The following is a 26,247-nucleotide window of genomic DNA, read 5'->3' as shown; positions in this document are numbered from 1 at the left end:
TATAGCCAACCCTGTGCATGATGGGACAAATTTTGTCCATGCGCTGTTAAAAGTTTGAGTTTGTAAACATCTGTTTGCTGGGAGAAGTCACGTGTCAATTCTGAACCTTTTGTTTCCTTATTGTCTGAGCTACTGATAAGATACCCATTGCATTTAAAGTTATTTTATTTGGTTACATTTATATTTTGAATTAATATCCTGTGGTAATAATTTACACATTACCTGTGTTATCAAATTGATTGAAATTATTTGATCCTTATTCTTTGTTTGTCACCAATTATATTTTTATTATCATTATGCACTGATTGTTTTTAATTAATAAATATATATATTTTGTACACTATTGTCTTCATCTTGTCTTCAAGTTGGCGCAAATAACGAACTCGTGTAAATTTTGATTTGTGGAAAAAAGTTGGGAATCTCCTTCATTACAGATCCTTGCTTGTTTTCATGAATAGAAAACTGTTTATCAGAGCAGTATAAACATTCAAACATACCCTCTGGTCATTCCCCAGGTGGAGGGACAGAATTTGCCTACCCTTGCTGTAGACGATTTTGCCAATTAGCGAGGCAAAACTACTTACTGGACTTGTGGTGGATACTCCACCCAATGGAAAAGAGGTACTCTTTTTGCTTTTTATTCTCTCAGACATAAAGCACTCATATTATACTAAATTACATCCTATTAATCCTGTTCTCAGGAACACAGAGTCCACTGAGACTGGGCCTATTATTACATGGTCCGACCATGCTCATACAAAAACATACCAAAAAAGCGTACTGACAATGCTTTGAGCCAATACTTTCAGCTTAAAAAAGACATTAAACATTGTTTTGTTTTTGCATGGAAGGGAGGCACAGATGGTATGCAGCTCTGTTATTTTTTTTAAGTCTCAATTTCTCGTTTTCTGGTGGGTCCCCACATCGTCTCCCCAGCCCCCCGCACTGGTGACTACATCAACTAAGCGGCTGCTGTGACACCCGCCCGTGTGTGCTCGTCCCCAGCCATGCTTGCAGTAGCTGTGTGCCTCCATAGACACACACAGCCCTGCGTCAGGCCATGTCCCTCCTTTCCAGCCAACAGGTTTATTGACAGCAAAAGGAGCCTATGTCTCCTCTGCCCTCAATCTCCTCCCCTGCAACCAGGAAGTTCAGAATGGATGAGTGATTCAGGGACCGACATCAGTGACAAGCAGCCTGACAGCCTAGTGTGTGTGTGGGGATACAAAAGGTACAAAGAGAATGCATTCATGTAAAAAAATCACTACTTGATTTAAGGTTTGCTTTCCCATTATTCTACTCCTTCGGGCACGCACACAAATCAGCCATAAGAGGTCAATGTATTTCTCTGGCAAGTAACACATAACTAGCCCGTAATAAAAGGGGCTTACTATAAAAGAACAATTGCTCACCTTAGAGACGCAACTGGCTGATAAATCATTACTAGCAACAAAATGTAAATTGAAATCACTCGGGTGTCATTGCAAAGTGCTCTCATTCACTAAGTAGATAAATCTTTTTGGGGGGAGTATCTCAATGTTATACCGTGTGCATCTTTTAAACTGTTGTACCCCTGATTTCTAGTGCATATAGCGACACATTTATTATCCATTATTGTCAGGGTACCAGGATCTTACCACTCCTCGGGGCTGCCAATTACGGCATAGGGCACGGGGTCTCCTTCCTGGCAGGACTCCTGTCGCCAGGGTTGTGTGCGCGCGGTGGATAGGCTGTGTCCACGGGGGGAGATGGGGGGGCGCGCGTAGTGCGATTAGTGGTGTCAGGTGTGGGCTTTGCTGAGGGAGGTTCCCAGCACACGCCTTCTTCATCTTCTCTTTTGCCATGTGCTCCCAGATGGAGAAGCCTCCTGGTTGCCTCGACAACCAGGGGGTGGTCCTAGCTCCCACTGGGTATAAATCCCAGTCAGAGCCCAGGCTCATTGCGGAGTTATTCTACCTATATGGTGCAATCACCTAGCCTGCTGTGTTTGCTGTTACTGCCATTTCCTGATCCCTCGTCTGACTTCCTGTTGCTGACCCTTTGGCCTGCCTTCCCATTCATGAACCAAGCTGCCTGCATCCACCCGGACTGGACTTTGGCTTCGCCTTTGGACTGCTCATTTTGTACCTCGTTTTCCGACCTCTGACCGTTCCTGCCAGTGGGTTCTGCTTCACAGCCCAGGCCGACGATAACTCCTGACAATTATTGATCTAGTTTATCTCCTTATGAAGGCATTCCAAAATGCCTTCATAAGGAGAATTGTCTCAATATTGCTGTCTCTAAACTGTCAAAAGCTTGCAGGGAACATCCTGAATGACAGCTGAATATCCCTTGAGGAATGAAGCCAAGTTATCTTAGTGATACTTCAAGTGCTTAGGAGCACTTCAAGAATGTGCGACAGTTTGGAGGGTTTTGATCGTTCGTTCACACCATGTCCAGACCACAACATTTGTTGTCCACACCTGAAACACATCTCAATGTATTCCTATGGCATTTCTGGGCTCTGTTTACACCAGTGCAGTCCGTTCTGTTGAAAAAAGTGCTGCATACACTTTATTCTGGTCTGGAATGTACCAATAGGACTGTACAGTAAATGCATCAAGAATAAGTGCCAATGAAAGCCCTTTTTAAGCTAAAAAAATTAAAAACCACACAGGAACGCGTTTAACGTCACTAAATGAGAGGCACCCGGGTCAGCTCCCTCTACAAACCAGCATGGAAGAGAGCACTACTTACCTTTATATTCCACTCCAGCTAAAAGGATAGGGTACCTTCTCTCACATCAGATCGCCTCTCACTGAAGCGGGGGTGGTGATAGCAAGGGGGGACACTGTGATAAACCAGCCCAGTGGCCAGTCTGTGTGTCCCCTGTGAGAAACACTCACAGGCTGCCCTGGATCCAAGAACCCGCCTGTAGCTAAGGATCTGCATGTGTTCGATGGATATCCTTCAGCCATAAACAGAAGTGAAATACAAATATAATGCAACAGTAGCCAGACACATTAAAGTTTTAAAGTATGTCTTGTGTGTTTACCATGTCATATGTCCAATGGTGATTTACCAAATTATGCAGAATAGCGAAGCAGTCGTTACCAAAAACATAAGAAAAAGCCAAAATTACATTAATGCACAGATAACCATTTCCTAAAATACCACTTTTTCTGCTTAGTAATAACTGTGAGGGCTTATGTTAGGCATATAGAAGAGAACAAGGATGAATGGGAGCTCTGTGGTGGGTATGAGATGTGAAGAGTACGTGTGTTCAGTGTGCTGTCGAGTGACCTAGCAATACGCTGTGCTTTACATGACATGCTCCAGACTTCCATTGTTCTGTATTTTGTACAGCAAGTTATAATCTCTATATCGATGAGTTCCGAGAACAGCTGTGTGTTATATACTCAGTACTGTATCTTTACAATCATTAACATAATAGGTTTTTTTATTCTGCTGTCATCCCACAAAAAAATTCACACCAGAAATATTTATGTACCAAACATTTTTTTTCCTGAAAATATTAGACAAAATAGGGAACACAATTAAAGCTCAGTAAACAATATGACCATTTACCTTTGCAGATGGAGACTGGCTGATCTTCCAAACTGTAACGCGATCACTGTATACTAACCAAGCCCATCCAAAGTCACAGATTTTGAAACTTAGAAGTAAATCTGCTTAAATAAAAAAAAAAAAAGAAATAATGTTCAAATAGACCAAAAACAAAAATCAAGAGCATCTCCTTAAAACAGTTACTAACCACCTAACTTACTACAAACTATACAAAGTAAAGTGTATAAGCACAGCAATAAAAAAAAGTCATATACATGATTAGTAAAATTTAAGACCTTACAGCACCTGCTTGGTGTAGTCTATTTCGAAATCACAATCACAGGCCATACTACTCTAATGGGAATGCACTCCTCTAGCATCTCAAGTACTTCAGTACTGCTCCATTGAGGTCTATAGGGAATTAATGCACAGGTGTGTCCAGCACTGGGGAAAATGTTGAACCTAAGGATTAAAAAACTGGTTGCTGTAGTCAAGAAGAGGTAAGTAGGCACATGGATAGTAGAGGGGAAGGTAGCTGGTGGTATTAGGAGAGTAACCACAAAAGGTAGCTGGTGGTAAAAATCAGCGAGCAGAGTGGGTGGGAGCGGTGGAGGAATATAAAACGGTTTGAATCAATGTGATTGCATTCAGCTGTTAGTCTTTGGTCACAGAAGCAACCATAAACATACAGCCTTTGAAATTGCCATTGTCGTAAGGTTTACTGACCTGCTTAGCTGGACGCAGTTCTGTTCTGATGTAAGCCTTACGTCCGTGGCAGTGAAAAGGTTATGTAAACTAGGGATGCACCGATACCGTTTTCTTAGTATCGAGTACCAATTTTTTTTTTCAGTACTCGCCAATATTGAACACCGATACCAGAAGTCCCATTAAGGAAACCAGGCAGCGTTTACCAGTGTTTACTGGTATATGACCTTATGTTTCTCTCACGTTACTTACTAAGCCCTCACGGGCAGGGCCCTCCTTACCATCTTGCCTTAAATTGTATTGACTGTAATGTCTTCCTTATATTGTAAAGCGCTGTGCCAACTATTGGCACTATATAAATCCTGTATAATAATAATTGTATCAGCGCACTCCTCATTCACCTGTTCACTCTAATTCCATACCTGAGTCATATCTCTAATTCCATACCCGAGTCATATCTCTAAGCATTCATACAAACATCATGTCATTAAAAATTAGTTAATAGAATGCCAAAGGGCTTAACAGTCCGTATAAATTAGCCATGCTGTGGAAGGAGGCTACCTCTTTACATTGTGATCTATTATTTGTCGAGGAGACTCACTTTGCAAAAGAAAAAAACCTCTTATGCAAATCGAAGGGCTTCCTCCATTATTTTTTCACCAAGTGTAAGTAAGGGGGTAATGATTGAGAGTTAAATCAGCGAGCACCGCAGATTAGATATAACACTGTTATATCTAATCTGCGGTGCTCGCTGATTTTAACACTCCTGCAGTTACTGTTTGTGAATCCCCCACCGTCTGTGGCAGTTACAAAGTCCAATAGAAGTGACATTTGAGACCGATCAGTTGTTCCAGGAAGATGATCGGTTCTCCTGCACATGCGCAGTGATCCGATCTGCCCTGGTACAGCCGAAAAAGCGTTGGAATGCTTCACCTAATGGGTGATCAGACATTCCTCCTAAAATATGGGATGCAACTAGATGTTATAGTAAATTTCAATCCCAGCACTTTGCATCCTAGATAACCCATTGTTTCCTCAGGGCCTTGACTCTCTTCTTGCATTTACGTGGTGGTCTTCTCATAACTTAAACTTACCTGGGTGACCTGATGGATGATTGTTCAGTCCGCAGTTGGAGAGTATTTTAGGGACAAGTTGCAGGCCCCAACATCTGAATATTTTTCAGTACTTACAACTCCAACACTGGGCCACTTCCCTTCTCCCAATTACCTTACCACAAGCGGGCTTAACCATGTTTGAGCACATATGTAAACGTAATGCTACCACCCCTAAAATGATTTTGTTGGTCTATTCCCATTTGAACTCGTTGTCATCCCCCTCAAGCACACGTCACTAGATGGGAATTTTATCTCTTTACATCACAGTCACTGGAAGTCCGGTGGCAAATTTGGACGTCTATGGCCACCTGTACAATCAATGTGACCTCATTGGAGACTGTTTTTAAATCCCTCACGGAGTGGTACCTAGTACCGTCCAGGCTCCCTCAACTCCACACTCAGCCTCCTATTTCCAGGGTGGGGGATCTAAGGGGGACGCCCTCCACACGTGGTGGACTTGTTCCATGCTTGTCAGATTTTGGATGCTAAGGGATTTCATCTACTGAGTAGTTTATTTTCTGTGACAGTTCGTAAGGACCCCTAGTTTGCCCTCCTGCATCTCAAACCTTCACTTCTTACTAGAAATCAACACTGTTTGGCCACTTATGTGCTGCTGGCAGCTAAAAAGGCTATTGCCTATGCTTGTAATAAAATAATTTGTATTGTTTGATGAGGTCTTTTATTTGCCAGACTTCTAATGTTGGTGTACATACATTTAATGCCTCTCTTTTTGTGGGGCAAAAGTTTACTACCTTGTTGTTCCCCACTATTTTTATTGTTATTATTCTGCCTTGATTTCGGTCGTCCGTTGGTAGTTATTCTTACATGTGCCAACGGATTTCCTATATTGACTGGAGTGAGCCCACTATTATTAACTCTTTTTTACTACTTTGTGTTATTTTTACCTACGATTAAATTATCTACGTTTAGTTTTAGTAATTTTATTTTTATACCCTCCCCCCCACTTTCTAGTTTAAAAGCTCCTCCAGTGACAGGTTGATTTTAATTTTTTGTTTTTCTCAACGAAAAATTGACAAGCATTCTTCTGGATTCCAATAAAAATTTTCTGAAAAACTGCCAGCCACGGATCGACAATGCTCATCCTTCCCTGTCCCAGGACAGTTTCTTACCTCTGGGCTCTGAGTTTATCTACCAGGGACCTGAGTACCCCAGCACCATTCTCTTTCTTTTGGATCTTTCCTTCTCCCTTCCTCCATTCTGAATTCTTTTTCTACTAATTCTTCAGAAGTATTTAAAATTTTGACCTTCTCGATTTTCAATGCAATGGTCACTATTTTTGATTGTATAGTGCATTATTTTTCTACTATATATCACACAATGCATATTTCTTAAAAATGTTATAAAATATTTTAAACTAAAATAGCCAATAGAAGGCTGGCTATTGCTCGCAGTCACTGCGTTCTGTGTTGACTTATATATATATATAGTGCAGGGGTGTGGAATTCCTAACGCCCGACTCCCGGGACATGCAGTTTCGGGCAAGTAGTTTTTATGTACATTTAGCCCGGCTCTGGACAAGCAGAGCTGAAAGTACATTGTGGAGCCGCCACCACTCGTTTAGTAGAAGTGATCTGATCAAACCACTTGTATCAATTTGAGCAGCGGCGATCGTTTCAGCCCGCACCCCCCGCTGTAGTTCTCGGGGTCCCCCGAAAAATACGGCATAACGGCTCAGCCATAGAGCCCGTAGAGCAGACAAAGAAAGTCTGCTCTACGGACTCTGTGTGTGTTCTCTGAGACCGTGGCGCTGTAATCACAGCCCCACCTGCCTCGGCTGTCAGGAACTACACAGAACAGCTGTACTGTGTTGGAGGGCAGGTTCCATAAAGAGAACCTGTGGGAGAGAAAGAACATTAAGTGGAAAAAGTAAATAAAAAATTTTAAGAAAATTTAAAAAAAGTTAAAATAAAATAAAGATTTTACAAATAAAAATGTAAAAAATAAAATAAAAATGAAGCGCCATCTGCATGCAAATAAACGCATGCGTAGGACATTCTGCATGTGCTTTGAGATTGCAGCCGCCATTCCATGGTGGTAGCCAGAATTCTCACACACTAAAGGGTAAGTTTATTTTCCCAGGTAATATGGAAAAATAAAAATTACCCGATGAAATTTGGCCCAAACCGCCACCCCCCTGGCTATACATACCTTTCGGCCAACAATCCCTCCCCTCCGCGAGTATGGGTGTACTATCTGTCCCCTGTACTGCTGTCCAGTGCAGTCCTCCCCTATGCATTTTTTATTTCGCTCGCAAATTGCAAGCACTCATTGGTCAACGTGGTCAGATGACAGCGCTGACCAGTGAGAAGCGCTATTTAGTACAGTCAAATATGTTTTGATTAGGGGTGCACCGATACTAGCATCAGTGCCGATACCGAGTATTTGGGCGAGTACTCGTACTCACCCATCGTACTCACCCATATGTATGCGATACCTTCCTCGATATTGGAAGTTACGGCCAGATGAAAATTTCCTCTGACTGGCAGTGCCGTAGGGGAACATGGAGCCAGCTTCCATTGCAATCAGGAAGCCGTGCGGCAAGTAATGACACACCTCCTGGTTTTCTGATTGGCCGGGAAGCCGGCTCCTTGCTGATTGGCTGGAAAGCCGGCTTCCTGGCCAATCAGCATCGAGCCAGTTTCCCGGCCAGTCACAATCAAGCAGGCCAAACAACATTGAGTCGGCTTCCGTGGCAATCAGGAACCTGGGCGGGATGTCATTACCTGCTGCCCGGCTTCCTGATTACCAGGGAAGCCTGCTCCATGCAAGCGGAAGCACCGGTATTAGTATTCAGTGTCGGCGAGATCAGAAGGCAAAAAAAAAAATCGGTATTGGTGCATCCCTTGTTTTGATTACAACAATTTTTTTTGTATTGGGACAAGTAGATTGTCATGGACAAGTAGATTTGGCCCCCGCTTTAGCCCTTGGACAAGTAGTTCTTTTTTTTTTTTAATTTCCACACCCCTGATTATAGTATCAGTGAGTCCACTGAGGTAACCACATTTTGTTTTGTGGGACGGCCTCACTTTTACCTTGTCTAAAATCCTGCTGAAATATTGTTTAACTAGTGAGGGGCCAGCGGCAGACTTAAGTAAACCCTCCAATTGTGTATAGGTACATTTTTCCATAAGTAATACATTTCTAACAAATTATATGAATGAATATAGTGGGAAAACGAGCCATACCTTTAAAAGGTTGTGTAACTTAAAGTGCATTTTATTTTCCATAGAGTTGCCTGATATATTTGATATTTTGAAAACTACAACAGAGCAGGTGATAGCACTGAAGAATGATGGTGGCAGTTCTTCCTGTGTGGGCCCATCCTCTGCATCAGAATCCATCTCATGAGTTGCGCTCATCTCCATGTCTAGCATCATACGCTAAGCTTAAACAGGTTGGTTTGCTTTTTTCCTACACCTGAATTTCCTGGGGAATTTACTTTTAAGTGCCATTTAAAATGCACATAAAGTCACACAGGACTGCATTAGCAAGTTTAAAGTTACTTCAACGTATTCAATAAGAAACATATAGAGAAGTATTGTATAAAAACACGGTCTTGTCAGTCTTCATTTTCAGTCTACCTCAGCTCAGGGCTCAGATTAAAAAGGGTAATGTCTGACTGCATATTTTACAAGATAGTTATTTAAGCAGTAGAAACATACAGAGATCTATTATTTAAAATTGCTAACACAGCATTGCTTTGGCATTTTCTATAACAGTTTGTTTCATAGCTCTTAAAATCCTGCATTCAACATTGTTTGCAGAACTGTTAATCGCTAAGTTTCAAAACGGTTTTATTGAAATTCTTATATTTAATATCTAATTCTTAATATGGCATTTATCTTGTTGCAGATGGAGCTGCATCCTGGTACAGGTGTGTACTTGTCTGTACCACAGTGGACTGCAGCACATCAATGTGGTACAGTATCTGCGTTTGTTAGAGCGGTTTGTGTTTGACACAGAAACATTATTAAAAAGTAATTTCAAAGGTGGTGCCTCCAAGCACCTTACGGAGAGAAAAGGGTGCAGTTAGACCCTGTGAAAACATCAGCTCTGAGAGGTAGACCGTGAACCATTATGACTGTTACTATGTTCAATTCATACTGATTTTTAAAGGTCTACAATATTTTGATGTTTTTATGCATGCCTAATATTGTTAGTACGGATGCACCAATACCAGGAGCCAATTGAGACCTCCCAGGCCAGCATAGGGCTGCAGAGCCCGCCACTAACCCTGCCCTGCATGGAGCTCGCACAACTACCTGAGAGCCACACAGCCCCCCATTTACTCTGCACAGCCCAGCAGAGCCACCCGAGAGTCCACAAAGCTCACCACAGAACCTGCAAAGCCCACCTGAGAGTCTACACAGCCCACCATATTACCGGCACAGCCACCTAAGAGCCCCTACAGTCCACCATAGACCCTGAACAGCCCACCTGAAAGTACGAACAGCCCACCATAAACCTGCAAAGCCCACCTGAGAGAGTCTGCACAGCCCACCAAAGAACCTGCACAGCCAACTGAGATGCCACATAGCCCACCATAGTCACGGTGGTGGTGGGGGGTGTTGATATAGTGTTGGCTGCTGCTTGCTACACATTTAGCCCCGCTAGCCCGCAGCAGGGCTAAATGTAAAAAAAAACAACCTGATGTTGGAGGGTAGAAATTCCACACCCATGCTCCAGAGACCCTGCACAGCCCACTAAGATCCCACGTAGCCCTCCTGAGACCTAGCCTCCTGGGATATCAGACAGGCACCCCGGAGCAGCACAGAGTATGTAGCTTCATATTACTCTGCATTGATGTATAATGCATTGCTGGGATTTGTAACCCCCTACAGCTTGGAGTCAGTGGCAGAACTACTAGTGGTGCAACATTTGCAGCTGGGACTGGGCCCTGGTGCTCCATCACTGTCCTAAAATCATTAGTCTGCATTGTTTTATTTAAAAAAATATTGGTAATATGGCATCGTACAGTATCTGTACTCATACTTGGTCTGGAACAAATGGTATCGGTGCATCCCTAATTGTTAGTTTACTTTACTCTAGCATCTGTTACAGGGCTTTTGGTTCACAAGGAACATCTAATAAGTTTAATATTTTCCATTTACTTTTTAAAGCTGCAACTTTTAAAAAGTTTCCCGGGACTTCAAAGGTGTCATAAGCGATGCTGTTAACAGGAAAATTGCAGAATTAAAATATCGCTTGAAGGAAACAGTCAAGACCTCAGCAGATTCACAGAAATACATTTTATAATGCAATTAACCACAGTTTTAAAAATGTTGACCAACTGAGTGTTGTACAAGTTTTTTTCTATTGTATTCTATTGTATTTTTACATTAGATAATAAAAGATTTGTGCATTGTACTGTTTTTTTTCTTCATCCAGAAAATGTTTTGGAATTTAATACTATACATTTAACGTAATGGATTATTATTGTTAGGGGAAGGGGTTAATTGAGCTCAGGTGTCTCTCATTAAGCAGGTAAAAAAATTGCCGTCTGGAGACGGCAACCCGCAGATGTAGCAGTGCCGTCCGTCCGTTTTTTTACTAAAGGCGGACGGCAAGAGGTTAAGGGGGGATATGATTTCCATGTACAAGATGTTCAATGGTGGTAGCAACATTAGCGATAAACTGTTTAAAATTAACTCCATTACAAAAACTAGGTCACCACCTAAAATTGGTGGAAAAAAAATTCCAGCACAAGGGGCGAAGGGGGTTCTTCAACAGTAAGATCAGTTAGGGTCTGGAACTCACTTCCACAGGCGGTGATTTCAGCAAATAATGTGGAATTGTCCAAGAAACTTTTGGACGATTTCTTAAGGGACCGTAATATACAGGGGTACAGGTACTCCTAGAATGAGAGCCTAATAGGTTGGACTTGGACTAATGTCTTTATTTAACCTCAAATACTATATTTGAAATGCATTGGGAATATATTTTAAGAACTATCAGAATAGTTGATGATTTTATAGGCCTATGATATATACAATACATTAGAAATGCATTTCAGAATACATTTTGAAATATTTATGGCCACAGTAATATATTACTAAATGCATTTATAAATGCATGAAATATATATTCTAGAACATATTCACAGCATATTTCACAATGCATTCCAAAATACATTTTGAAATATATTTCAGCACGCATTGGGATATGTATTGAATAATATATTGCATTATATTTTTGAAATATATTGAATATGGCCAAAAATTTGTAGTATTTCAAATATACGTCAATATATTTGGGAAGAAAATATTAACCAGTTGACATCCGGGGTGTTAAACCCCCTTCCCATCCAGGCCATTTTTCAGTATTCAGCGCTGCGGTACTTTGACTGACATTTATTCCGTCATGCAGCGCTGTACTGAAATTAATTTTATACCCTTTTTTGGGGACACAGAGCTTTATTTTGGTGGTATTTAATCACCACTGGGGTTTTTATTTTTTTAATATATTAAGGAAAAACTACAGGTTTAAAAAAAAAAAAAAAAGTTCCCTCTATATTAAATTCTAAAACATTGATTACCAAATTTTTTGGTAAAATATAAAAGACGGGGTCACGTCGAGTAAAGAGACACCAAACATGTCAAGCCTTAAAATTGCGCATGCGCGCGAAACCTCAAAAAAACTACATTACCCAAAATTGGCCATAGGTGATTTATTAACGGGCGGACAGCAAGTGGTTAAGAATGTTTTTTTAACATATATTTAAAATATATTTTTCTTCCATGTGGGCGTCCGGGCCAGGTGCTTTCCCCATATTAGTTTGAGCTATAGCCTGGGTAAGCTCGTCAGAGGTGAGGGGAAGATCTAGAGAAGAGACCCTGTCCCTCGACAATCGAGGCATGCCAGACTCCGAGAGGTAGGAGTCCATCGCCTCCGCTATAGAAGGTCCACTAGAGGTCATGGAATCAGGCTTATTATACAGGGACGTGTAGTAAATATGAAACGCTTCTGCAATGTCTTCAGTTCTGGATACTCGGGTGTGGCCACATGTTTGTATTTCCGGGATGAAGGCCGTGCTAGTTGAGTCCGAAGTGTCCGGGCCTGGAGCCTCCCACATTTGTCCCTGAACTTATAGAAAGTCCTTCTACATCTGGTAAGCGCATGTTTGGCCTTAGATAAGTATAGGGACTTCAGCCGGAGCCATAGAGATGTCAACTCTCCTACGATTGATGACGCCAGGGTACGTTTATGTATCGTTTCAAGGGTATGGATCTTGTGTAACTGGTTGTCTATTTGAGCAAGTCTAGCACGCTTAATTCGCGAGCCATCCTTGATAAAGACTGCCCTGATGTAGGCTTTACGAGTCTCCCATAGGATCATGGGGTCACAATCCGGGGTCGAATTGTAAGAGAAGTAGGAGTGGAGTTCAGAACGAATAGATTGGGATACAGAGTGTTCCTGTAGAAGCGATTCATTTAATCGTCATGTCCAAGGAGGTGAGGGAGCCTGGGATAGGTCAAGAGCAAGTGAAATCTCTGCATGATCAGACAGGGAGATGGATCCAATGGATGCAGCTCTAAAGCGGGGCAAGTCACAGTGGCGGATCATGAACTTGTCAATTCTAGTATAGGATTGGTGGGGGCCAAAGAAGAACGTGTAATCCTTGTCTGTGGGATGTAGCAATCGCCAAACGTCAGTCAGCTGATGTAGGCTCAAACAGTTGTGGATGCGTCTAATAGCGGAGATGACAAATGGGAAGACTACCTGGAGGAATCTAATAGTGGGTCAAGTACAAAATAAAAATGTCCCCCCACCACCCACACTCCTTCCGCAAACGTGGACAGGCAATCTAGCACGTGTTCCAGGTAGGAAATCTGATTGGTATTGGGGAGATAGAGATTAACAAAAGTGCAGAGTTGCTTACCCAAGCTTCCCTTGACGCACAAGGCTCGTCCCTCAGGACAGGACCACAAGTTTCCAGTTGGAGGACGGTGGAAGAGGATACTTACTCCCTTAGATTTAGAAACAGGAGAGAAGTGATGCGCGTGAGGGTAGTACTAATTGTGGAATCTAGGGATCTGGTCTGTTTTAAAGTGGGTCTCGTGGACAAAACAGATGTCGTCTTGCAGCCGTTTTAAACACCTGCAAGATCATGGATCTTTTTCACAGGCATGTTTAAACCCTTCACGTTGAGGGAGACCAATGAGGTGCTTCCAAGCGAGGACATATCGGCCGGCAGTGAGTGTGTAATTAGATATTAGTAGGTGGGCCCACTATGCACATGTAAGTCCTTCCTGTGGGGCACAGGGGTGTGGAAAAAGAAAGGAGAGAGGGAAGAGGGAGAGGGAAGAAAAGGGAGGGGGACAAGGAAAAGACTCAAGAAGGAAACACAGAGAGGGGGAGCAAGTAAACAAATAGGGGGACACAGAAAAACAGAAAGGAGATAGAGAAAAATAAAATGTAGCTAAATGAGGATAAAAACCTCAATAGGAACAACACTGGTGGTATAATCTCTGAGTGTTCAGGGCCTAATGGGGGATAGGCTCAAGGCAAAGGACACGGAACCCCAAAGCAGCTCCGTGCAGCGACTTGTATCAACAATGAAAATATATAACTGAACAGCATTAACTCCAAAACATAACGTCTGTAAACTAAGTGCAAAAGAGTCTGGACCTAACGCACCAGGCTGTGGTGGAGGGGGGGCAGAGGAACAGGATCGCGAGGTGGGAAGCTGGGTCAATGTTAGAAGACGGGGTAGAGGGAAGAGTGCAAGAGAGGTCAGCCCTGAACTGGTTAAGCCCAACAAATATGCCAGGTTGCGTGATGTTGGGGATATTAGTTCAGGGGTGACACTGCTGGAGCAGGACGCCTCCTCAATCAGATCCTGGTGGTGGGAGATTCCATCATCAGGCGAACCGACTAGGTAATTTGTTATCAGGACCGTGAGCGTCGAACAGTGTGCTGCTTACCGGGGGCGCGTGTTCGGCACATTGCGGAACGAATTGACAGATTACTAGATGGGGTTGGGCACAACCCAGTTGTCATGGTGCACATCGGCACCAATGACAAAATAGAGGTAAATGGAGTGTCCTAAAAAAGGATTTCAGAGACTTAGGTGCTAGGCTGAAGGAACAGACCTCCACGGTGGTATTCTCTGAGATACTGCCACGAACCACTCCGGAAAGACAGTGCGAGTTGAGGGAACTTAACAAGTGGCTCTGGAACTGGTATCGAAATGAGGGCTTTGGCTAAATGCTAATAAAGCATTAGGACACGATAATCTACATCCCAAAGGAGCTTCATACGGAGATAACAAAACCATTGTTCCTCATTTTTAAGGAATCGGTAATGGCTGGTAGAGTGCCAAGCGACTGGCGATGGGGAAATGTGGTACCTATATTCAAAAATGGGTCAAAATGCCAACTGGGGAACTATAGACCAGTTAGTCTGACATGCATAGTATGTAAACTGTTAGGGGGGATTATTAAGGACTACTTAGTGGAATTCATCCGGGATCAGGGCATAATAACTGATATGCAGCATGGATTTAGGAAGGATCGTTCCTGTCAGACCAACCTGCTGACCTTTTACGAAGAGTTAAGTAGAGATCTGGATGGAGGGAGGCCGGTGGGCGTGGTTTATCTGGACTTTTTCAAAGCATTTGATATGGTGCCACATAAACGCTTGTTATACAAGCTAAGGGCTATGGGCATAGATGAAGTAGTGTGCACGTGGATAGAAAATTGGCTAAAGGAACGTGTACAAAGAGTATGGCTAAACGGCACCTTTTCGGACTGGGTTGAGGTCATGAGTGACGTGCCCCAGGGTTCTGTGCTGGGTCCCATGCTTTTTAACCTATTTATTAATGATATAGGGGAGGGAGTAAGTAGCCGTGTCTCAGTGTTTGCTGATGATACGAAAATTGGGAGGGTAATAGACACGGATTTAGATGTTATAACATTACAGGAGGACCTGGATAAACTCTGGGAGTGGGCAACTGTATGGCAGATGAAGTTCAATGTAGATAAATGCAAGGTAATGCCCCTTTGAGTTAAAAATAGGCAAATGGACTATACACTTATGAGTGCGCCACTAGGGAAGTCGGAAAACGGAGAAGGATTTGGGGGTCATCATAGACCACAGATTGAAGAATAGCTCGCAGTGCCAGGCTGCTGTAAACAAAGTCAAGTCCTGTCTTGCATTAAAAAGGGTATGTATTGCAGGGACGAATCTATAATTTTGCCACTTTACAGATCAATGGTTCGGCCGCATCTGGAGTATGCGGTCCAGTTTTGGTCACCAATACTCATAAAAGATGTCCTTGAGCTGGAAAAAGACCAGAGGAGGGCAACAAAACTCATTAAGGGGTTCGAGGACATAACCTATGAAACAAGGTTGTTAAAATTAAATATGTTCTCATTGGAGGTTAGGAGATTAAGGGGGGACATGATATTCTTGTATAAACTGTGCAATGGTGACAGCAACATTGTTAACAAACTGTTCACGGTTAGCTCCGTAACAAAGACCAGAGGGCACCAACAAAAATTGGTGGAAAAAACATTTCAACACACAGGGAGCAAGGGGTTCTTCACAGTTAGAGTGGTTAAGGTCTGGAACTCGCTGCCACAGGAAGTGATTTCAGCTAAGAGTGTGGAAGCATTCAAGAAACTCTTGGACGAGTTCCTCGGAGAGATTAACATGCAGGGGTACAGGTACGCCCAAGAACAAGATCACACATGGACTCATACACACGCACACACCTGCTCAAACATGAATGCACACACGCAATAGGTTGGACTTGATGGACTTACGTCTTTATTCAACCTCAAATACTATGTAACTATGCATCAGGACGAGCTCTCCATCGGAATCCTGTATAGAATCCTGATACTCACCTTGCCGTTCTCCTGTCCCCCGCCGGCTTGCAGGGAGTGATCCACCGGTCCTTGAGGCACAGTATCGCGGGGTGAGCGGGCGCTTCGACCGGAGCAGATGTCGAAGAAGGAGGGTAAGCAGGGAGGCCTGGTGACCCAAGATGGCGGCGGTGGCGGCTCACAGGCCGCGATCTGGACCCCGTGCAAAGCCGCAGGGGATGAGCACAAAGATCCTGTGGTGCGGTTAGAGCGCTTTGCTCACGACCGTGACACCCCCAAACAACGGAAGCTTTTCTATCAGGGCAACAGCGGCTCCCCTAGAGAGTCCATGGGAGACCCCCTAATGTCTGACTCTGAAGGCCCTGAAGACCCTGTGCTGCCTGAGTGCATAACATCCAAAATGGCTAAGGGACTGAAGCCCCCCAAGACAAAGCTTGAGGCGGCTGAGCCCACCCTTGCTGATGTTTATTCCGCTGTCCAATTGTCTAACACCGCATTGTCTGCCCTCACTGATCAGGTTCAGGGGATGAGAGCAGATATCTCATTTATACGCCATGATTTACAAAAAGTGCGGGAACGCGCGGCGGCACTGGAGGGCAGGGTGAGTGACTTAGAGGATTCTAGTGCCCAGTTAACTGCAGACGTCAAATTGGCTATGCAGAAGATAAATGCAAACTCCATGAAGGCTGATGGACATCGAGAACCGACTGCGTCGGAACAATATACGGGCTGTTAGCATCCCTGAACGCACCGAAGGCGCAAATTAGAGGTGCACCGAAATGGAAATTTTTAAACCGAAATTAAAAAAAATGTCAGGCCGAAACAGATATTGAAAAGGTTTATTTTTTATATTTATAAACTTTTTAATTTGTTTATATTTATTTTTATTTATTAATTCATGTTTTATTAAATATTTTTTACTTTTAGGGGCTTTGGGGAAATATTAGGGGTCTAAAACAGACCCCTGATATTTCCCTTTTAAAATAGAAAAAGGAGATTGAGAACACAAAGTCCTCAATTTCTTTTTCTGCCCCAATTATCAATGAACAGGAATCCTCTATGAGTGTTCCTGTTCATTGATAACATGAGAACATTGTTTGTTTACTATAACTACAATTATGAATGAATGGGGGTGATGTAGATCACTTCCCATTCATTCATAATTGAGGATGTAGTTAACATACCATATCCTCAATTATGTACAAACACTGATCGCCGAGTGTATGTAGCCTGCTCTTCTCTCTGAAACACTGTCACAGGAGGCTGATCGAGCGGTGTAGAGAGGAAAGCCCAGCCTCCTGTGACAGCGCTGTCTCCACCCACACACCGCTCTGCCAGACTGTGATAGGCGGCAGAGCGGTGTGGGAGACGCCGGCCGCTCACAGCGCTCTCCACCACAGCGCTCGGCTCTCACTTTCTCTTCTCCCCGCTGGGACATAGAGCAGCGCCCAGCGGGGAGGAAAGAAATCAGGGATGCGCCGATGTATCGGCAGGAAAATGGCACTTTCGGCATTTTGCCAAAAGTGCCATTTTCGGCCGATATGTTTCGGCGGCCGATATATCGGTGCATCCCTAGAGCAAATGCAACTGATTTTATCGAAAATTGGCTGTCAGGTATTTGGGAGGGACTACCTGTCTTCATTGTTTGCGGTCGAGAGAGCACATAGGGTCCTGTCACGTCCCTCCCGGGAACCCCCCTCGACCACTGTTGATCCGGCTCCTCATCTATAGAGAGAAGGAGCGGATATTGTGGCAAGCAAGGGAGTTGGGGGAAATCTCTCTGGCTGGCTCAAAGGTCATGCTGTTCCCGGATTTCTCCCGTGAGGTGCAACAGCGTAGGGCCAAGTTTCAGGATGTGAAGAGACATCTGCAACAGCTGCACCTCGCCTACTCCATGATATACCCGGCGAGGCTTTGAGTGGTGGAGGGCGGAGAGACCCACTTTGACCAACCGGCACAGGCCTCTTCCTGGCTGGAAAAGGTTGCCAACCGAAGGGGCCCGTATACTTGATTATCTCCGTCTGGATTTCAGCCTGTGGTTTCTTTGTTTCTGGTGTTTTCTCCAGTCCCCTGCAAGCAACAAACTTTTCTCTAGCAAAGTGACCCTTATATTCCAGATGTGGTGGAAATGGGAGCGTTCCTCTCCAGTTTTTTGACTCCCGTTCACCTGTTGGAGTCACGGCTGTCTACAGGCACTGGGGTACCCCTGGAGTTCAGAGCTACTGTTACCTTTCCCCGAAGGTTTCCCTGCGTGGACAGTTTTCTTGGTTTTTCCAGTTGATGTTTCTTGATATTTTTTGTAATCTCTTTTTGATTTTTTTTTTCATTATTACATTTTTTTCTATGTTTTTGTTTTCTCGAGGTATTCTACAATGTGAAGCTACAGTCGGTCGTATTTCTGAGTGCTTGTTACTACTTGACCATGTAATTACTCTCTGCTGTACGATGTGTGCCTTATACTTGCAATGCCAGCTCACTTAATTTATCTGGTCTCCTGGAACGTGAGAGGTCTGGGAGACACGGTGAAAAGAAACGCTGTTTTTGGGCATGTCCAGCTAAATAATCTTTCCATTATCTGTTTGCAGGAGACACACTTAACCTCTGATACCTCTGGCACCCTGAACAGACGTCTGTCAGGTCGGGTACCATTCATGTTACTCCCACCTACTCGAGGGGAGTTTCCACCCTTAACCATAAAAACTTGCCCTTCCCCTGCACACGGGTAAAGGTGGAAGTGGCGGGGAGGTATGTGTTTCTGAAGAAATGCCGCATTTATGACTTGAATTGTTGCATCTGTGTACATTACGCCCCCATTCTCCAGTGGGGTTCTTAAAGACCTGGCGCGCTTCTTGGCTGATAAGCTGCGGCTCCCGGTCCTAGTTATGGGTGATTTTAACAATGTTATGAATGTGGGCGTGGACAGGTTCCTGTGTCCATCGCCCGTTACCTCTTCCTCAGTAACTCCCTTTGGTAACTTATGCTCGGAGCTGGTATCTGTGGTGTCTGTCGAATCCCACTAACTTGCAATACACCTGCCACTCCAGGTCCCATAACACTCTCTCACGGATTGACTACGCCCTGGGTACATCAGAGCTGGTGCCGTATACTTCACGAGTTGATACACCCCAGATGCATCTTAGATCATTCTATGATCTCGGTCCAACTCTCCTTGGGTAGACCCCGCTAGATGCTTCCTTGGCTGACACTGTTCCCAGATCATTCCTCACTGGAGAATGAGGTTTCATTTTTTCTGTCGGTTAATATCCCATCTGCACCTCTGGGGGTGGTCTGGGATACATTGAAAGCCTATGTTAGGGGTCTTCTGCTTAAACATCTGCTCTGCCAAGTCTAGACGGGATCTGCAGCGGTCTTATCAGAAAGTGGCAGATTGCGAGAGGGCGTACATTAGTAGCCCTTGTGTCGCTACTGAGGGTGACTGGCAGGGGGCTCAGCGTTCCCTCTGCTTTGTCGACAGCAAAATCCCAGCATAAACTGTTTTTCTCTAGGCGGGTTTTCTGGGCGGAGGGAGATGCGGCGGGCTAGCTTTTGGCTCAGATAGCTAGGGCTCAGCAACCCACCACTTTAATTAGGGCTGCCTCGGACTCGCAGGGGTCTACTCACTCAGATCAGGTGAAGATATCGGACATATTCCGCTAATTTTGTACCTCCCTATATAAGACCAGGGCGGCCTATACTGTTTCAGAGCTGGATAATTACTTGGGTAGCATTCCTATTCCTTCCCTTGGGGCTGCTGACAGTTTGGACTTGGAGGCCCCCATCACTATGGAGGAACTGGAGCTGGCTATGGCTAGTTTCCCAAACGGGAAGGCCCCTGGGCCGGATGGACTCCCTATTGAGGTCTATAAGACTCACGCCTAGGCACTTCTATCTACCCTACTATCTACCCTACTGGACACTTTTAATGAAGCCTTCTCTGTAGGAAGTCTGCCTGCTACTATGTACGATAGTTTTACAGAAAAAGGGCAAAAATCCGCTGTTACCAGAATCATACAGGCCTATCTCTCTGTTGAATTCAGACATCAAACTGTTAACTAAGATACTGGCCAATAGGTTGTCCCAAAAGATTGCCTCGGTTATACATTCGGACCATTCAGGTTTTATCCCCAATAAATCTACCGCTATTAATTTATGCAGAGTGTTTTTGAACATGCAGATCCCTGTTGACAATACGGGTAACAGGGCACTGCTGGCCTTGGATGTAGCCAAGGCATTTGACAGTGTGGAGTGGAGATATCTGTGGGCAGTCCTGTCAGCCTTTGGGGGTGGCCACGGTTTTGTGGTTGGGTCCGTTTGCTATACCATCACCCCTCTGCCAGAATAAAGATCAATGATTCCCTGTCTGAAGCTTCCATGTTGCAGCGAGGCACAAGACAGGGATGTCCGTTGTCCCCCTTACTGTTCGCCCTGGCCATTGAACCTCTGGCGGTTCTGATTCGGCAATCCCCAGGCATTGTGGGTTTTAGGAGAGGAGCCTTAGAAGAAAAGATTGTGCTGTATGCTGATACCCTTTTGTTTCTGGCGGATACATGATCTTCCCTTTCTAATGCTATGTCCCTACTAACTATGTTCGCCAAATTTTCAGGCCTGGTTGTCAATTGGGAAAAGTGCAATCTGCTTCAGCTGGACCCTCTGCCTGCGCCTCTGGCTCCCGAGTTGTCTCATCTGCAGGTCCAGTCGGCTATTACCCATTTGGGCATACAAATAACAGCTTCTCCCCTTGACTACCTCTCTTTGAATTTGCTCCCCCTTCTAGGTCTCAACGTGCTTCCTGGGCTAAATTACCGCTCTCGGTGGCTGGCAGGGTGAATTTGATTAAAATGATATGGCTACCCCAGTTATTGTATGTCATGCACAACTCTCCAATGTGGATCCCCAAAAAAGACCTTCCGTCTGATCAACGGTATATTCAAGGACCTGGTCTGAAGGATGAAATCCGCCAGGCTGCGTCTTGATGTCCTGCAGAGGCCGAAGGCTTGTGGGGGGCTGGCATTGCCTAACCCATGATTTTATTTTGCAGCCTGGGCTGAGGCGGATAATCCCCCACAATCCTTTTCACTTCTTCTGCATTTGTTTTGTTTAACAGTCTGGACCCTCTGTGTTACTTTGACAGTGATGTGAATACTAAAAAGACACTCTGCACTTCCTACGGTACGCTTAATGGGTTAGGTCTGGGTGGCCACCAAGCACGCTTTGGGGGTGGACCAACTAACCCGGGTGGTGGACCAACACATGCCTCTGTGGCAAAATGGCAGGCTCCCAGAACTTCTGCCCCTGCACGGTACGGTGGACTGGACGCGCAAAGGGGTTGTATCCGTCTCTCAGCTGTACCCGATGGGGGAGTTGTGTTCCTTTCGGTATCTGTCCTCTCCCTTTGTGCTTTCTCATAGGTGCCAGTTTCAGTTCCTCCAGGTGCAACATGCTCTAAGGGCGCAGTTAGGGCATGACCCCCCCCCCAGGTTTTCTCCTACTCCGATTTTGGATGCGGTATTTTTGGCTACTCACACCAAGGGAGTGATCTCCTTTCTGTAGTCACCTCCTCCTTAAGTCTGATGTTCTTAACCCTTTAAAGTGTCGGGAGGGGTGGGAGTCAGACCTGGGAACTATGTCAGATGAAGATGGGAGGAAGTTCTTCAGGGAGTTGAACAAGTGTCAATGTCACCCACGCATAGACTGACGCAATTGTTCATTGTTCACAGAGTTTACCGAACGCCTGAATTTCTGTTCCGTATTGGATATAGAGCCGACCCCAATTGCCCAAAGTGTGGCCACCACCAGGGATCTTTAATCCATCTGCTCTGGAGATGCCCCAAACTAGTAAGATATTGGGGTAAGGTCTTAGAGCTCCTCTCCACAGTCACGTAAACTCCTTGAATGTTTTCTCCTCAACTAGCTTTATTAGGAATTGGCATCGACACCTGGCCTCTGTGTCAGCGTACTATTGTTTCCCACATCTTTACAGCGGCCAGACTAGCATTAGTAAAAATGCGGAAACCAAAGAATCCAGCTTCCCGCTCTATGGTGATTGATATCCTCAATACTAATGCCCATTTAGAACAACTCTCTGCAAAGGCCAACTGCAAGTGGATTCAATTCACTACTAATTGGACTTGTTGGCTTTCGGATAGTTATGGTCCCCCGATCTTAATTCTATACCAGTACATTTTGGCATATTACTTGTTTATTTTGTTTGCTTTTAAAATAAATACATTGTTGCTTTTCCTAGGTACATGTCTCTGTTTCTTAGATGTCGATGTTAAAGACTGATGAAGGGACCTTGCAAGGTCCCGAAAGCGCTTGATTCCATTCTGACAAATTGTTCAATAAAATGATCCTGAAAGGATTTTCGGTGTGCTGGTGACATTCTTTATAACCATCTTATGCATACAGGGGTGCCATCCGCAGTCATTATAAGCACCCTCCCCATCGTTTGGTATATACGGTGAGTGCAACAAGATCTCGTACTTTATCCTGTTTCTTAGATTTACCTCAATGTTATCTCACCCTACATCAATCAACCCTTCCCCAAGGTTAGTCTAGGCAGCAGTTCCTTTCGTACCCATCCTCATACCACCTAATGATGTTCCTTCACCCCTTCCCTGTTCCTATTAAATTTAAAATGTCTTTACCTAAGCCATAGGTTACTTCGGTTTAGATAACTGATCTATGCATCTTGGACACACAGATCACCTCTATGAACATTGACGGGACTTGCATTATTTGGAGTGGATTAACTATATGATGATGCGTGGACCTATATGGGTTGGACCTGATGGACGTATGTCTTTATTCAACCCCAAATACTATGTAACTATGCAACTCTATTTAGTACACTGTTTGAGCATTGTTCTCTTTTTATACCTTAAGATTTTAATGTGTTTTTGTTGTGTTGCTACTTGTCTTGTTCTTCTTAATAAAAATTCATTGTTAAAAAAAATTCAAAGTCACTGGTATTCATCTGGGGAAAGGAGAGACAGAGCACAGGGAGGGATTATCTATAATGGAGTTGGTGGGCTAAACCTGAATGGGGCAAAATACAAACAGTTTACTATAACGGGCCATTTATAAAGCAGTGAATCTAAAATTCATTGCAGATCTATCTTCCTGGTGGATATGGAAATCACATTCACTGCTTTATAAATATGCCCATAACATTCAACCTAAAAGAGATAAAGATAATTCAATTCAGTATCAAATTTTTAAAAACAATCTACCAAGAGAACATTGAAATAAATATTTGCAGCTTTAGCTTTTGATAAATAATAATAAAAACAATTTAAAAAAAAAAAAAAACACAGCAAAAAACACAACTCACCATCAGCATTTGCCAATGCCTCCATGACCTTGACTGGTAGAGATGATCCAAAAAGCTGAGCATTGTAATTGACAGCCTCAACAGCAACTGGATGCAGGACTACTTTTGTTGGAGTTGACCTACACATAGATTTAAAAAAAAACACAAAAAAAACACAAAGTCAAATGTAATTTGGCTTGGTATATTTTCTTTTTTTTTATCAACTTTTTATTCATATTCTTTTTTAATACATAAAAAAAAACAACATTAGACAATCACTTTTCACATACAAATACATTTAACATTCACCTTCATCAACATTCTACACCCCCTAGGAAAAAGAGAAAGGAAAAAAATAATAAAAAGGGATAAACCCTCAACCTTAAATGTATCATTTTAATTATAATAAACATCCTAATCCAAGTGTTTAATACGAAGGGGAAAGATCCCATAATTCAGGGGTCAAAATTTTAAGTCCTGAGCTACTAGCCAGGCCTTAAGAGTTACTCGCCACCAGTTGCCCACATAACCCCTACCCTGTCGCGGCCTTAACTCAGCCCCTAAACACACCCTCTTAAATAATCTTATCAATGAGACTGTTACATGTTTTATGCAGAATAAAGTTACTGTAGCGTACCTACCTCATAGCATGGGTTCCGGCAGTCACGAGCGGCAATGTCGGAGCTCGAGTGACGTCATGAACGGCGACGTCATCGGACTCCTCCCCCTTTTCCTATTTAGGGCAGCAGAGTCATTTGCCTGGCGTTCGTGCTTGGAGCCTGACGCCAGGCAAATACCCTCCACAGCAGACCGCACTATTGGGCCGGACAGAGCCCCATCTCACTACCTCCTATTGGGCCGGACAGAGCCCCTTCTTGGCACCCCTCGTTTGGGCCGGACAGAGCCCCTCCTCCTAGGCTGTTGCAGCCTCTCCACGGCTCTGCCTCCGTCCCGCCTCCTGAGAGAGAGAGATCTCCTATCCATTGCCAGCAGCAGAGGGAAGACCACATTTGTGGTCATCGGGTGGCAGCAACACCCCAGAGCTACTCACCGCAGGTTTGCTCCCGTCTGAGTGTATAAACCTATACTAATAAAAATATCTGCTACCTGCTTGTGCCACGTGAACTACTACCCATAGTCATAGTTATACATTCCTCTGAAGCTGAGATCCACGCCCTCCATTAAATTAATTCCCTCAGCGTTACAGTTACAAGAATAAATAACTAACAATATTACCATAAAGCTCCCTGCCCCCACATATAACACAATACACCCCCCCTGTTCCGTGCCCCCCACGTATAAAATAATACACCCTTGTAATCTTATTCATATATACTTCTTTAGTTATTTTCAGTGTTATGATTTGGTGGTGAAAATTATTAGTGCCCCCCCATTTTGACTGTGGTATCTTATGTGCCCCCCCCTATATATTGTTCCTAGAGTCGCCACTGCCTCCCAGTAATAAGAAGGGCACCTCTCTCAAATGACTTTTTTCAGGTTGGGATCCCTGAGAAGGTAACATATAAAGTCATGTCTTCTCTGCATTAGCTCCAGCATCGCAATCTAAACAAGAACACAGCTAAAATTAAAATAAAGGCAAATCATGAGGTCAGCTACAGAAGCAACCGCAGGTGGCAACAAGCAGAAAATCCAGATATGGCAGATTTGGGGAGGGGGGGAGTTGCTGTAGTGAAATCCCCATTGTTCTAATTTGAATTAAGTGCACTCATTCTGGTCTGCAGAGACAAAAATTCAAATCAAGATTAAAATGGATGTACAGCCCAAACGTCTCTTTAGTTTCGGATAGAGTAGAGCAGGGGCGCCCACTATTTTTCATCTGGTGATCTACTTTTCAAATGACGAGCTCATTGAGATCTACCAACGAAAAAACACCTGCATTCAGGGGCTGGAGGGGGCGTGGGCTGCGCAGGCAGGCCCCTCGCCCACAGTGCGATCGCCTGCATTAGTGCCTGTGTTCCAGTCCAGTGCGATCCGCAAAAATGTTGCGAGCACTATTTTTGCAGATCGCACTGGACCGGAATGCAGGCACTAATGTGCCTGCGTTCCGAGTGCGGGCGATCGCACTGTGGGCGATGCCATTGACTTCAATACAGCTCCACACCCCCTCCCGCACCGGAACGCAGGGAGTCGGCCTGCTTACATTCCAGTGCATTCCAGTACATTACAGGTCCCGGCGTCCTGTCCTCCCGTGGTGCTCGTGTGGCCGACGTTGCACATGGGGTGTCCTGCACCTTTCCATCTGCAGCGTCTGCATCTGCAGAGGAGAGGACATGGCGATCTACCAGTGATCGCTACGCGATCGACTGGTAGATCGCGATTGACCTTATGGGCACCCCTGGAGTAGAGGAAGCGTTCCAAGTCCTCGTGAGTTTACTTTTTGCTGCCCGTGTCTATTTCTTTCTATCGAGTTCTGAGATGTACATGTCCGCCACAAAACACAGCCCTGAGGGCAGGAGAACTCCTCATTCTCTGCTGCAGATAAAGTAGTTATAAACTCTCAGACATTTTGCCATCATAAACTCCGGCCCCCCGCCCTCCCCGATCTCCCTATCTCCTTGTTTTCCTCCTTTTTTCTTATTTTCTCTTTTCTGCTGCCCTCTTTTCTCGCCTTTGTTCCTCACTTTACTTTTTTCATTAAATTAAATTATTTTACTTTATTCCCCCCTGTTGTTTATCTTCTTTTTCACCTTCCAGTTAA

The 26,247-nt window shown here is 44.2% G+C and overlaps 1 protein-coding gene across 1 annotated transcript in view; it reads right to left on the bottom strand.

The window, feature by feature from the left end:
• Positions 1 to 26,247, bottom strand: part of NUP133 (nucleoporin 133) — a 508,027-nt gene that overhangs the window by 472,992 nt on the left and 8,788 nt on the right. Inside the window, exons 2-3 of the mRNA XM_018561308.1 lie at positions 23,550 to 23,668; positions 3,568 to 3,671 (exon numbers count right to left, since the gene is read on the bottom strand). Of these exons, the coding sequence (XP_018416810.1) occupies positions 3,568 to 3,671; positions 23,550 to 23,668 (223 nt within the window). The remainder of the gene's footprint in view (positions 1 to 3,567; positions 3,672 to 23,549; positions 23,669 to 26,247) is intronic.

The sequence above is a fragment of the Nanorana parkeri genome, unplaced genomic scaffold (assembly GCF_000935625.1).
Source record: "Nanorana parkeri isolate BGI_ZX_2015 unplaced genomic scaffold, ASM93562v1 scaffold515, whole genome shotgun sequence".
NCBI lineage: Eukaryota > Metazoa > Chordata > Amphibia > Anura > Dicroglossidae > Nanorana > Nanorana parkeri.
The sequence above is the reverse complement of the archived record's forward strand: the minus strand, read 5'-3'. Positions and strand labels throughout refer to the sequence as shown.